We start from the raw sequence: 14701 nt of genomic DNA on the forward strand, positions 1-14701 counted from the left end.
TCTCTGGGTGAGAAACAAAATTTATACAAGAGTTTTTAGGATTTTTTTTTTAAAGTTTGTGTTTGTGAAATAAGAATTAGACAGATGTTAATATATACTCTGGCATTTCAGTAGTAGTGTAAAAATTATAATGAAGCCTAAATCTTGGTTCTGTAGTTAGTTCATGACTGAAAGTCCTGTAGCTTTAGAATTCCAGTGGGCACTATATATCTTCAGAGCAAGTACAACAACCTTCTATTGTGTCTAACGTTTTTCACCGCTAACGTTAGGTGAATGCCCTTTCACAGCTGCTGCCACTGTGAAAAGTGGATCTGTTGGTTCAGCCATACCTCTACTAACCTTGATTTTTACTATTGACTTTTCAAAGACTCCAGTTCTGACGGTGTTTACTAATACAGACCTCTGAATCCCTGCCTCAGCTTTATCTCATGCAATCTGATGACTATTACCTCACAACTTTGTATTGGTGACACAGACACTTCATCTCTAGCTGGTCAAATCACTATCCTGGCACAAAGCCTGTCTCCTATGCTTCAAATATGCATGGCAGCTCTTGCTCCAAATCTGTCAGGAGCTGGTGCTGACAGTTTCAGTGCAACCAAATGGACATCTATTCAAATTCTGTCACACCTCTGCTGTCAGTCTCAATCTACTATATGAAATTATAGGGATGTTTCATCAGCATGTTTAGTTAATTTGATGACCCAGATCAGCTGGAGGATTATTGTGACACAACCCATACCTCCATACGGACTAATGAGAACAAAGCCCTGTCTTCAATGAGGTTGCTCAGTAAAGAGAAGGTTGAGTGGTGACTTGATAATACAATCTGTAAGTACTTACTTGGGGAACAAATATTTAATAATGGGCCTTTCAGTCTAACAGAGAAAGGTATAACATGATCCAACTGAAGCTAGACAAATTCAGACTGAAAATGGGGCATAAATTTTTAACAGTGAAGGTAGTTAATCACTGGAGCAATTTAGCAAGGGTTGTGGTAGATTCTCAATCACTGACCATTTTTAAATCAATTTCAGTTGCTTTTCTAAAAGATATGCCCTGGGAGTTATTTTGGAGAATCTATAGCCTGATTATCACAATGATCCCTTTTGGCCTTGGAATCTATGAACATGATTTCCCCCCCCCCCCCCCCCCCCACTGTGAATGGACTAGATACACTAGGATAATCCTATTTACATTTGAAACCACTAAGGACTCAAGGTAAAAATTATGGAATATCTTGACCTATCTTTTTGTGGCTGGGGTGATAGTATTCATCTCATTCCAGCACATCATTGACTGGCTGAAGGATGTGTACTATCCTGACAGTACCTAAAGTAACTTATACCCAAAGAAACATCTCCTTGCATCTTCCACATGGAAGTTTAATAGATGTCAGACAGAAAGGACCACTAAGACCATTTACTTCCTGAAGCATTTAAAAATGCTTCCTATGCTTCCTTATTGTTAACCACAAAACTCTAACCAAAATGGCCATAGGTACTTCACTGATAGCATTTAAAATCCCCTTATTAATTGCCTAAATTTCTTAAATTCAAACATGTTATTGCCATGAGCCTCCCCCTTTTTCCATTTGTTCTAGATTGGTTTCCTCATTTTTTTTTTTTAATTGCTGCTTTCACATTTCCAAATTGGTTTTGTATTAGCATTTTTCCACTACAGATTTATGGCTTTGGGACATTTAATAAGGTGTTCTGAAAGAATTCCAAACTTTTATTCATATGTCTATTAACATTTTTGTGTTTGCAATTAATTTTGTTCATAATTATATTTTAGCTTTTAGCTTTCAAACCCTTTGAAGCATTCTCCTTGTTTGTAGGTATAATATCGTTATTACTCTGTGGGACTGCATTGTGTTTTCACAAAGCAGATGTAATAAGGTCCTGATCACTTGTGTCACCCTGCCTGGAGGGGCTCATGACTGTGAGTGCCTGCCTCAGTGCAGACTGTCAAAAAAGGGCAGACACCCCAAACTGTTGATGTTCTGTAATTAGATTTCACCAAACCAGTAACAAATGTGAACTCCTGGATCATTATAACAATCTTAACATGGATACTATCTAAAGGTTTATTAACTAGGAAAAAAGGAATAAGAGAATTATTTACAAGTTAAAGCAAGCCACCATACACACACACGAGTTATTATCCAACTCCTCAGAGTGACAGAGTTGTAGTGATCTGTCAATTCAAAGTGTCTTTCAGAGCAGATCCAGGAGGCTCTTGGGGATCTCTGGCTTCAGTTTAGAGTCTTTGTCTGTCTCTCTCTCTCTCTCTCTTCCCCCCCCCCCCCCCCCAAGTTCAAATAGACAAAAAGATGCAATATCTTCTTGTCAGGGATTTTTATTCCCTTCACCCAGAGTTCAAGATGATGGGACGAGTTCACATGCATATCTCCTCTTTATGCGTGTGGGGGGAGCAATCAAAAAAGTATTTGTCCTCTCATGTTCCACAGTGGTTTGTCCTGGGGTCTGTGGGGCAGTTGATAACACCTCTTGTGACAAACTAGTATTTCAAACTTGGTAATGTTTCTCACCTGACTGGTGGGTGGAGGAGATGGGGTTTACAGTTACAGAGCAAACATTTCAATATTACCTTATAACATGGGATATAGACATTATAGGTGAGATTTCTATATGTAGCAACATACAAGCATTTCATAGAGTCTAAACACTAAATATATTCTTATAAGACTAATACCTATTTTGAACAAAACTAACATATAGCTGACCTGGTCTGCTCTCCAGCTACAAGGTTGTCAGTTCTTAGCTAATGCCTGCAGCCTGGGCAAGAGCTGGCATCTGGCCTGAAAGCATCACAACTTGCACTAGGCAGCCACCAAATTTTAGTTCAGTGACCATTTCTCTCGATCAGAATGAGGTCTGGTATTGAATTGCCCCCTGTTGAGAGGATTTTTTTTTCTTAAATTATCTATGATTTGTAGAAACTCCAGGTTGAAGTCCTCTGGTTTTTCTTTGTCTGGTGGTAGTGGTGCCATGTCGAAGGGCAGCATCCATAGACTGTTTTTCCAAGTGCTGGGTGGATAGGAAGATGCATAAGTACTTTTAGCAAACTACCTGTAATATAAATGAATGAGTTCTGTGTAATCAAATACCTGCTCATGCTCTTTATATTAAAAAAACAAAACAAAACAAAAAAAACTTTTCCATCCTAGAAGAAACATGCAGATTTTTAAAAACCCCATCTGTGAAAATTTGGAGCTAGTTCAGCACTAAGTGCAAATACACTTTTTAAAGAATGTGGTGCTCCAGCAAGCACAATTGCCTCCATGGTAGATGCTGCAGATGTAGATGGCTGACCGTGCCTGATCTTTGGAAAAAGCCTGAGAACCTAATGTATAAAGATGGGAAGCTTTGGGGGGAGATGGTACCTGATCTTATTAAGGAAAACAATGTCACATTTCAATCATCCCTTTACTTTTTTCTCTCATAGAGGGGAGAGGAAGACAACAGGCAACAAACCAGCCAATATTTATAGACATAAGTTCAAGAGTGCTCAGTATCTCCCCATTGGCCTATAATAATCTTGGATATATAGATGTTCAACATTGTTGAGCAAATAAGAATTCCTGTTATAAATTGGGGGGCTCATCAGTTGGAAACAAAAGATTGAGAGAGACCTGGGTATATTAGTTTGGTTGCAGATGCTGAGCCATCAGCATGATGCAGCCATAAAAATGGCAAATGCAATCCTAGGGTGCATCAGATGAGGTATTTCTAAAGAATTATTACCTCATCTGGAATACTGTGTGTAATTCTGGGTTCCCATGTTCAAGAAAGATGAGAAGGGGAATGGAGAGCCTATCTTATCGGAGGAGACGAAAAGAGCTTGGCTTGTTTAGCCTAGCAAAATCGGGGGTGTATGATTACACCCTGATGCATTTATAGAGCATAAACACCAAGGTGGGAGAAGAGCTGTTTAAGCCAGTGGCAATTTGGTACAAGAAATAATGGGTATATACTGGTCATGAATAAATTTAGGCTGGAAATTAGAAGGCTTCTAACCATCAGAGGAGTGTGATTTTGGAACAGCCTTTCAAAAGGAGTAGTGGGGTGCAAAGCACTTAATTAGTTTTAAGGAGGAGCTTGATAATCCCATTCATAAACTTACATGAAGGGGTTACCTCTGATCATGGGGGACTGGACTTGGTGACCCAGGAAGTCTCTTCTAGTACTATGTTCCTGTGTCCAAAGCTACAAAATTCGTTTTTAAAGTCTTACCAAATTGTCCCACTTCAGATAGGTCTTGAATACTGCAGAATTTGGAGGCCGGGGGGAACTGCAGGAAATCCACTTCCTTCTCACAAAATGCTATTGAACCTATTCCACAGGGTGAAATATGGAAGGAATTTTATTCCAGCTTGGTACTAAAGGTTAGGAAGGATATGCTCAGTCCTGGATTTCATGATACCAGATCACTGTTTTTTGCACTATTTATGTCAGCATATATAGTCATGTAAAGTTTAGCATTCTCAGACTATCATCTCAGCATCCAGAACACGGGGTGCATATGCAAACATGATTTAAAAGTGGTTATTTTTGAGATGTAAAAAAAGATTTAAAACAGCTGCCATTCCGTGGATACAGTTATAGTTATGGTTTGAGATCAACTTGTTAGCAGGCTAATCTGGAAGAGGATGTGTAATTCACTCACATTTGCTATAGCGACATTAATTTCACTGGGAAGTTATAAACTGTATTGGAAATACTGTTTTACACTCAGAATTCCAGATCCATTTCATTTGTTTTCTGACATGCTGTACTCTTTCGGTTTTCAAGTTGTCCAGCCTGCAACTTGCTCCTGTGGTACTATACTTAGCCATTTTAAAAAAAAGATTATACACATGACCATTCATCTGGACATGGGCTATGGATTCAAGATGACTGAAAGAGTAAAGTCGGTTACCAAATTGTGCAAAAGCAGTGCATCTAGAATTCTGTAATCAGTGGATTTTACAACTAGGACACTATAATATTAGCATTACTAACCTTTGTATATATCCCAGACAAAAAGTTAAAGCTTAGAGAATGTATCTAATTTAAGAGTAACAAAAAATTAAAGATGTTGCCTGATAGATTGTGTATTAATTATATTGATTATTTAAGAATTTCTAGTTAACGCTCTGAAGTTTGATAGGTTCTTGTCCCAAGATCAGGCCTAGTATTAAAATTACTGTTCAGTTGGGAACCCTGATGTGCACAATTTCAACATTCACATGCAGGAAAACCCTTCTGGATTTGTAATAGCTTGATTAGTACAGTTCACAAAGTCACCAACATGCTAACCCAGCAAAGTTGTTGGAATGTACATCTGAACATCCATATACCTACACTATCTCTTCCAGAACAACCTGCAATGTTAGTCCCTATCTTTCTCATCACCATCACCAGTGCCGTAATCGTGGCACGTCCCAAGGGCTACAGCTCTCCCTCTCTAAGCACATAGACTGGTATACAACTTTTATAATATGTTATGCTGACACCACTATGCCTAATGCATATTCAGTAAGGGTTTCTCTACTCTTCCTTATTTGTATTTCTTCACCTTAATAATGCGGGGTGGCTCTATAGGGTACTATATTAATGATTTTAGCTTATTACCATATTTGTTAAGTCATTGTCAAGGCAAACTTGCAGTTAAGCATTTGCCAAAATTTAATCCTAAAATATCCAAGCCTAGTATCAGTTCAGTGTTCTTGCAGTTACCTGGTATCATTTTGTACGAACTTCCCCTGTAAACACACCTTTACCAGTTCCCTCAAAACTCAGAGTAACTGTCTGGTAACTTGCTCTTGCTTAGGCCATGGGCCTCAAAGTCTTATGCTAACTGCTCAAGCTAATGTCTTACAGGATGTAGACATGTAGGCTCATTGTTTTACTGCCTTAACTTATGCCTATTCTTTACTTAGCAAATACTTAGGCTACACAGGGATGTTGTAACTATCCCAAAACCAAGCATTATAAACTCAGCAAATTCAGAGTAAGGCCACACTTAAAAGAAATTCAAATATCTTAAGGTAATAAATCCACTGTTTTCCCCCCGGAATATCAAATCAAGTGCAAAATCATATTCTGCATTTTAAATGCTACATTACACTCAGTTAGTGTGACGTCAAACACTTTTCTTTATGTTGCGATGTAAGAAAAGTCTAAGGCCACAGCATTATTCCTGAACAGAAATATGTGTCTGTCATTAACCAATAGAACTTGTTTACTTTGAATGTTGCAGCATATATTGGAATATATATAAAATACGTGAAATACTTAAATCCAGCTAAAAGATACTATACTAACTACAGTATCATATTTATTTACAGTCATTCAGTTCGCTGCGGCCAATCCACCACAATTCATTGTTCTAATGTATGTGGGAATACTTTAAATTGTGGTAGGCATAACTGTGCCCAGGTGTGCCATGTGGGAAAATGTCATCCTTGCCAGCTTACAGTACAGCAAGGTAGGTATCAGACATGTGGAAATGTACTTAGAAATGTGGAAATGTATGTTCAGTAGAGTTGTTTTTCAGTTTCTTTAAGTTAGCTAACTGCTAGTAAACTAATAAATTAGAGTACAAAAGTGAACAAAATAACAGGTAATCTTTAAGGCCAAGATTTTTAAAAAATGACTGTTGAAGTTGCACTTACTTTAAAATGGGTCACTAGCCCTTATTCTTTATATGCAAGTACATCTTAAACCTTTTTATTTAGTAATTATTTCCTGAACACTGAAACAACTTAAAATTCATTCTAATATTTCCCAGGAACATGTCTCAGGTTTGTCTTTTTGCTGATGCAGCTATATAAAGAGTTTATTTGTTCCAGTAAAACCCAGAATTAGGCTCGGTTTTAATCTAAAATTTGGATAGTGCATAAAGTCTCTTCCAGTATAGTGGGAGTGGTGACTGCCATAGCTTTGTAACTGCTTTCAGTTGCTTATATCATCTTGAATTTCACCTTTTCGGATTAAATTTTTCAAGCTCAATCTTTGCCTGAAAGTAAATATTTTGGGGAAAGTTTAAGCAAAAAATGATTCAGCCACTTTTGAGAGTGGAAAAACAAAATTAAAAAACAAAACAAAAACACTGGAATATTATTTTGATTACTTTCAACAGTAAAAATGGTAGGAAGTTGAATTGTTGTATGGAAATAGCTCACATTAAAGAGAAATGCCTTTGTTCCATTGAAATTTGGTTTTGTGTTGATTAAGTTATAAGCCTTTTAAAAATTACAGTCTTGAAGATATGCAGTATGTTTTAAAGACTGGTTTTCCACTAAATTTGTAAAAAATGCACAGCCAAGGAAGGCAATTAGCACATGCACAGACTAGTTTTCTGTACAGCGAAAAGTGTACTGATGGGCACCATCAAAAGGTGGAAACAGAGCTGCTTTCATCCTCTTTAATATTGGCAGTAGGGAACTTTGCTTCAGTGCATCTTAAGAGCCCTACAGCTGGGGAAGTTCAGCCAGCCTGCCTTCTCCTGTTGTGGACTTCCAAAAGTATATGGACAAGAGTGGAGCAGGTAGAGCAGCCAGTGAGTGGCCAACAGCCAGTCTCCATTCAGCCCCTGCTTACATCATGGCAACTCCTGTTCCTTCTTAATATTGCAGTGAAGACAAAGGTGTGATGGTGAGTTTGGCCAGTTTTTCTTGCTGGCCCAAATTTTAGGGATGAGCGCAAATGAACAAGGGGAAGGAGACAAAAGAAGGCAGCTTCCCCTGAAGATGTGGAAGGTATAGAATCATAGAATTTCAGGGTTGGAAGAGACCTCAGGAGGTCATCTAGTCCAACCCCCTGCTCAAAGCAGGACCAATCCCCAACTAAATCATCCCAGCCAGGGCTTTGTCAAGCCTGACCTTAAAAACCTCTAAGGAAGGAGATTCCACCACCTCCCTAGGTAACCCATTCCACTGCTTCACCACCCTCCTAGTGAAAAAGTTTTTCCTAATATCCAACCTAAACCTCCCCCACTGCAACTTGAGACCATTACTCCTTGTTCTGTCATCAGGTACCACTGAGAACAGTCTAGATCCATCCCCTTTGGAACCCCCTTTCAGATAGTTGAAAGCAGCTATTAAATCCCCCCTCATTCTTCTCTTCTGCACACTAAACAATCCCAGTTCCTTCAGCCTCTCCTCGTAAGTCGCGTGCTCCAGCTCCCTAATCATTTTTGTTGCCCTCTGCTGGACTCTTTCCAATTTTTCCACATCCTTCTTGTAGTGTGGGGCCCAAAACTGGACACACTACTCCAGATGAGTCCTCACCAATGTCGAATAGAGGGGAATGATCACGTCCCTCGATCTGCTGTCAATGTCCCTACTTATACAGCCCAAAATGCCATTAACCTTCTTGGCAACAAGGGCACACTGTCGATTCACATCCAGCTTCTCACCCCCTGTAATCCCTAGGTCCTTCTCTGCAGAACTGCTGCCTAGCCATTTGGTCTCTAGCCTGTAGTAGAGCATGGGATTCTTCCGTCCGAAGTGCAGGACTCTGCACTTGTCCTTGTTGAACCTCATCAGATTTCTTTTGGCCCAATCCTCTAATTTGTCTAGGTCCCCCTGTATCCTATCCCTACCCTCCAGCGTATCTACCACTCCTCCCAGTTTAGTGTCATCTGCAAACTTGCTGAGGGTGCAGTCCACGCCATCCTCCAGATCATTAATGAAGATATTGAACAAAATCGACCCTTGGGGCACTCAGTTTGATACCGGCTGCTAACTAGACATGGAGCCATTGATCACTACCCGTTGAGCCCGACGATCTAGCCAGCTTTCTATCCACCTTATAGTCCATTCATCCAGTCCTTACTTCTTTAACTTGGCGGCAAGAATACTGTGGGAGACCATATCAAAAGCTTTGCTAAAGTCAAGGAATAACACGTCCACTGCTTTCCCCTCATCCACAGAGCCAGTTATCTTGTCATAGAAGGCAATTAGGTTAGTCAGGCATGACTTGGCCTTGGTGAATCCATGCTGACTGTTCCTGATCAATTTCCTCTCCTCTAAGTGCATCATAATTGATTCCTTAAGGACCTGCTCCATGATTTTTCCAGGGACTGAGGTGAGGCTGACTGGCCTGTAGTTCCCCAGATCCTCCTCCTTCCCTTTTTTAAAGATGAGCACTCTGTTAGCCTTTTTCCAGTCATCCAGTAAAAAGGTTTTTAAATGGTACTGTATAATAAAACATGCATCCAACTTATCTATTTGCTTAAAAGTGAGATCTTCTTTTCCCCAAGAGTATACTAATCCCCCACTGACAAGCATTTTAACTCATGGGACAGGAGATTTCTTTTTATGAATCTCAGCTCCAGTCAATATTTGTGCACTGTTCTCTAACCCATTTTGTTGTTACCTGATTAGCTTTGTCATTCAAGTTGTTTCTTTACTGTCGTTGATTTAAGTGTCCTTACTTTATTAGATTGGAACCTAAAAGACATCTTCACTTTTGTTAAAGTCAAGCACAGCCTGCCTGAAAATTATCCCCTTGCCAAATTTTAATGTCCTAAGGGAGATTGAGTGGTTCCACAAAAGTCAGAAGAATTTTTTTGTAATGGACAATGGCAGCCTAATTATAGGGGTTGGTGCTGTGCTTCTTTTAATTAATATTGCAATGGATTTGCTATCACTGCAAATTATACAAATTAGTAATTCTATAAATTATATGTATGATGAGTACAGCTAACACTTTTCCATCTAAAGGCTGAATGCATCCTTATCTTTTATCAGTGAGTTTACTTTCAAATTTGAGAGAAGTCTTGCTTCAGACAGGCACTTGCTTTTAATTTTTTTACAGAAAATCTTACTTATGTGTGACCCCTACGACTTTTTTAGTCAGTAGTTTGAAAAGTAACGGAAAACCTGTATAAAAGTACATTTAAAGAAGTATACTTAAATAAACACGCACACTTTTCAAATGGCTAAAAGTATTTTACCTCTGGTCTGATAACCCATGTGGCTCCTATGATGTCCAGATGTCTAGTACAGTATAATAATAATGGTACGTTTCTTTGTGATATTTACAAAGAAAATGCTTGCATTTCTTTTTTATGTAAATTTTTTGAAGTTTTAGTTTAAGATGAAAGGTCTCATTCAAGATTAATTTGCATTATTTTTTGAATTTCAGGTATTGCTGTACTGATTAAGCCCTCTTTTGCAAGTAGTTTGTCCTTTTTATTGCTTCTCTCTTTTATTAGTATCTTTTGCTAATAAAAGTAATATAGAAACTCAGTCTGTATACAGCTACAGAAGTGTACACAGAGAAGTCTAAATAGAGCAACTAAAGTACACTTTTAAAGGTTGTTTTTCTACATTTTGAATTTTTATGTTCAGTTTTTCAAATTTAGTATTGTCCTGCATATACAGTGTTTAGTGTTCCTTGTTTGTGGTAATATTGGGTTTTTTTCTTATTGTTTGATTTCCCATAGTCTGCTACTGTGGAAGTACCTTTCGAGATGTATTGTGTGGAACAAATGAAGAGTTTTCTGATGGATTTGGAAAGTTCTCCTGCCAGAAGACATGTGACAAGTAAGGGTCTCTTTCTCCCTAAAAAACCTAAAGCAAAAATTACATTTTATTCAACACTCAGTGACTGTGATATCCTTATAATTCCTTATATATTTCTTTTTTAGAAAATTAAATTGTGGAAGGCACAGCTGTATGCAGATATGTCATCCTGAGCCCTGCCAACTTTGTCCACGACTTCCCCAAGTAGTGCACTCCTGTCCTTGTGGGCAGACTCCTCTTAGCAAATTACTAAAACTAGGATGTATTGAGCGTAAACTGTGCACGGATCCCATCCCATCGTGTGGAAAAACATGTGGCAAACCTCTACCTTGTGGTAGCCGTGGTAACTAGAACTTTCTGCTTTAAACACTTACAAACACATTCCATTATTAAAGAGACAGGTAGTCCAGATTATTTTTAAATAGATTCAGAATTAACAAAAATTCAGTATGAGTAGAAAGTGTTCATGGTGGTTGTAGTCAAGTTGAATTTATAAAAGCCTCCACAGAATTTGCAACCCAAATCTTGAATAATTGTAATTGTACTTGAGAACCAGAAAGTGCAGCTGTCTAGAAACAAATGAAACTGACCAGCTTTTTTAGCACTGCCTATGTGGATCCACACTGTAGGTGGTACACATGTTGTGGGAGGCAAGTGCAGAAATTTCTAGAAAACAAGTGTCCAGTGGGACTGCATATGAACCCTGCCTGTGTCTCCATGTCCTTAGTTCCTCCAGATCTTTCTGGCCAGCCAGCTGAGTTCTACAGCATGTCATTTCCCTGTCAGTCCCCTTTATCCTTTACAGAAAAGTTAATTGTAAGCAAACACGTATATACAATAAAAATGTAACTTTTAAATGGCATTTGCTCTGGTGCTCTTGTGGACCTTGCACTTTTTGCCTCACTGCTCCCAGGGATAGGGTCCAAGGTCCACTCTGAGATCACTTACTGAGAGTCCTTCTGTTCACCATGGATCAGGTGAGGCAGCATCTACTACTTGAATGACTCCTTGCTGATGGGTCCCTTCAGAGATAAGTTCACCATATCCATATGGAATAAAAATATCTTAGATCTGTTGAGCTACATGGGCGCAGTTGCCCATATCGCAGAAGACCCAAGGACAGTTGTGTAGAAGAGGAGAGCGAAAAAAAGGCTTATATCAGCAAGATCTCCTTTGCCTAAGAGTCTTCTTACCAGCAATTCTCTCCTCCAGCCCTCTTTATTATCAGTGTAAAGGGAAGATGAAGATGCTACTGACAATCTTACCTTTCTTTATTGTCAAACGGTTGTCAACGTTGGCACGCTCTTCCTCCCTATTCTTTTCAAGGGTTTTTAAGAGTTTGTCTCCATTAGTCTCCCAATAAACCTTGAACTTTTGAAGGCCAACTTAAAATCACATACTCTCCACAGATCTGTTATACTAAGTCATCAGCCTATTTGTCATTTTGAAGGCAGAACCGGTCCTGCCAGTAAATATTCAATTTATTCATAAATGATCTGGAGAAAGGGGTAAACAGTGAGGTGGCAAAGTTTGCAGATGACAGTAAACTGGTCAAGATGGTTAAGACCAAAGCAGACTGTGAAGAACTTCAAAAAAATCTCACAAGACTAAGTGATTGGGCAACAAAATGGCAAATGAAATTTAATGTGGATAAATGTAAAGTAATGCACATTGGGAAAAATAACCCCAACTATACATACAACTATACATAGCTACAACTAATCAGGAAAAAGATCTTGGAGTCATCGTGGATAGTTCTCTGAAGATGTCCATGCAGTGTGCAGCGGCAGTCAAAAAAGCAAACAGGATGTTAGGAATCATTAAAAAGGGGAGAGAGAACAAGATGGAGGATAACATGGCGAATATCTTATTACCCTTATATAAATCCTTGGTACGCCCACATATTGAATACTGCATACAGATGTGGTCTCCTCATCTCAAAAAAGATATACTGGCATTAGAAAAGGTTCAGAGAAGGGCAACTAAAATGCTTAGGTATTTGGAACAGGTTCCATATGAGGAGAGATTAAAGAGGCTAGGACTTTTCAGCTTGGAAAAGATGAGACTAAGGGGGGATATGATAAAGGAATATAGAATCATGAGTGGTATGGAGAAAGTGAATAAAGAAAAGTTATTTACTTGTTCCCGTAATACAAGAACTAGGGGCCACCAAATGAAATTAATGGGCAGCAGGTTTAAAACAAATAAAAGGAAGTTCTTCTTCACACAGCCAACTTGTGGAACTCCTTGCCTGAGGCGGTTGTGAAGGCTATAAGAGGGTTTAAAAGAGAACTGGATAAATTCATGGAGGTTAAGTCCATTAATGGCTATTAACCAGGATGGGTAAGGAATGGTGTCTCTAGCCTCTGTTTGTCAGAGGGTGGTGATGGACGGCAGGAGAGAGATCACTTGATCATTACCTGTTAGGTTCACTCCCTCTGGGGCACCTGGCATTGTCCACTGTCGGTAGACAGGATACTGGGCTGGATGGACCTTTGGTCTGACCCAGTACGGCCATTCTTATGTTCTTATGTCAAGCCAGGCCGTAAAATCCTCTAAGGATGGAGATTCTATCATCTCCCTAGGTAACCCATTCCAGTGCTTCACCACCCTACTAGTGAAATAGTTTTTCCTAATATCCAACCTAGACCTCCCCCACTGCAACTTGAGACCATTGCTCCTTGTTCTGTCACCTGTCAACCCTCCTTCAGGTAGTTGAAGGCTACTATCAAATCCCCCCTGACTCTTCTCTTCTGCAGACTAAATAAGTCCAGTTCCCTCAGCCTCTCCTCAGAAGTCATGTGCCCCAGCCCCTAATCATTTTCGTTGCCCTCCGCTGGACTCTCTCCAATTTGTCCACATCCTTTTTGTAGTAGAGGTCCCAAAACGACGCAGTACTCCAGATGTGGCCTCATCAGTGCCAAATAGAGGGGAGTAATCACTTCCCTCTATCTGCTGGCAATGCTCCTACTAATGCTGCCCAATATGCTGTTAGCCTTCTTGGCAATAAGGGCACAATGTTGACTCTCATCCAGCTTCTCGTCCACTGTAATCCCCAGATCCTTTTCTGCAGAACTGCCGCTTAGCCAGTTAGTCCCCAGCCTGTAGCAGTGCATGGGATTCTTCCGTCTTAAGTGCAGGACTCTGCACTTGTCCTTGTTGAACCTCATCAGATTTCTTTTGGCCCAATCCTCCAATTTGTCTAGGTCATTCTCTCCCTACCTTCCAGCATATCTACCTCTCCCCCAGGCTTAATGTCATCTGCAAACTTGCTGAGGGTACAGATCGCTGTAGTTAACTGTATGTGAAGCTGAATGTGAAGATGATGCATAAGTTCTAGCTTGGACAGAAGGGTCTACTTGCCTATTCCATGGCTGAGGCTGTCATGAGCATATCAGGAACCAAGTCCATCCCCTGGCTCCTGGTCAGCATTGGCCCTAATTTTCAAAGTAATTAATGGATTCAGCCTCAGCTATGTCAAAGACTTAAATTCAACCTGTGAACTATTTGGGGCTGATGTTCTGTTGCAAACTGGGATTCATTATATCTTTTGATTCAGATGACAAATTTTGAAGTTTTTGCTTAAGCTATGAGGTGCATAAATAGTTATTCTAGAAATGAATTCCATATTAGTCTATTGACCATTTGGTTATCTTTTGCTGTGGATTTTATCTCAAACTGGCATGCTGTTTAGGGGTGGATCATTTCCTTCCAAGGATTGACAGGTCAGGTTTAGTCTTCAGACTGAAAATTAGGCTGGAGTCCCACTGTAATGAATCTGTGGACCTTATTATTTGGAGAAAGGAAATTTTCAGATAAACTCGGATACATTTTTGTGTCTGTTCAGTATTCTTCATGTGAAGCAACTTGCTCTTTAGAGGTGGGCAAACTTTTTTCTCCAATAGATGTTTCTCTCTAAAGAGTGCCAAGTTCATGCACACAAGTCACTATGCCTCTTATACAGTTTGGATCCATGCAGGCAATCATTTTGAAGAACCACAGAAATTATGGGAAGTGGCTAATTTTTGTTTTCCTTTTCCAAGCTAAATAACCTACAGAAGGTCACTATACATAGTGAAAAACGAATGTTTAATTTTAATCCGTTTAAAAAAAAAAATCAGATTATACATATAGGGAAATTTTGTGTTCAAAATGGTTTTT

The 14701-nt window shown here is 39.4% G+C and overlaps 1 protein-coding gene across 1 annotated transcript in view; it reads left to right on the plus strand.

Annotated features, from left to right (window-relative positions):
• The window catches only part of NFX1 (nuclear transcription factor, X-box binding 1), a 200059-nt gene that overhangs the window by 66566 nt on the left and 118792 nt on the right, over nucleotides 1–14701 (plus strand). The window contains exons 7-9 of the mRNA XM_054018265.1: nucleotides 6356–6495; nucleotides 10462–10561; nucleotides 10666–10883. Coding sequence (XP_053874240.1) covers nucleotides 6356–6495; nucleotides 10462–10561; nucleotides 10666–10883 — 458 coding nt within the window. The remainder of the gene's footprint in view (nucleotides 1–6355; nucleotides 6496–10461; nucleotides 10562–10665; nucleotides 10884–14701) is intronic.

This window comes from Malaclemys terrapin, chromosome 2, assembly GCF_027887155.1.
Source record: "Malaclemys terrapin pileata isolate rMalTer1 chromosome 2, rMalTer1.hap1, whole genome shotgun sequence".
NCBI classification, from domain to species: domain Eukaryota; kingdom Metazoa; phylum Chordata; order Testudines; family Emydidae; genus Malaclemys; species Malaclemys terrapin.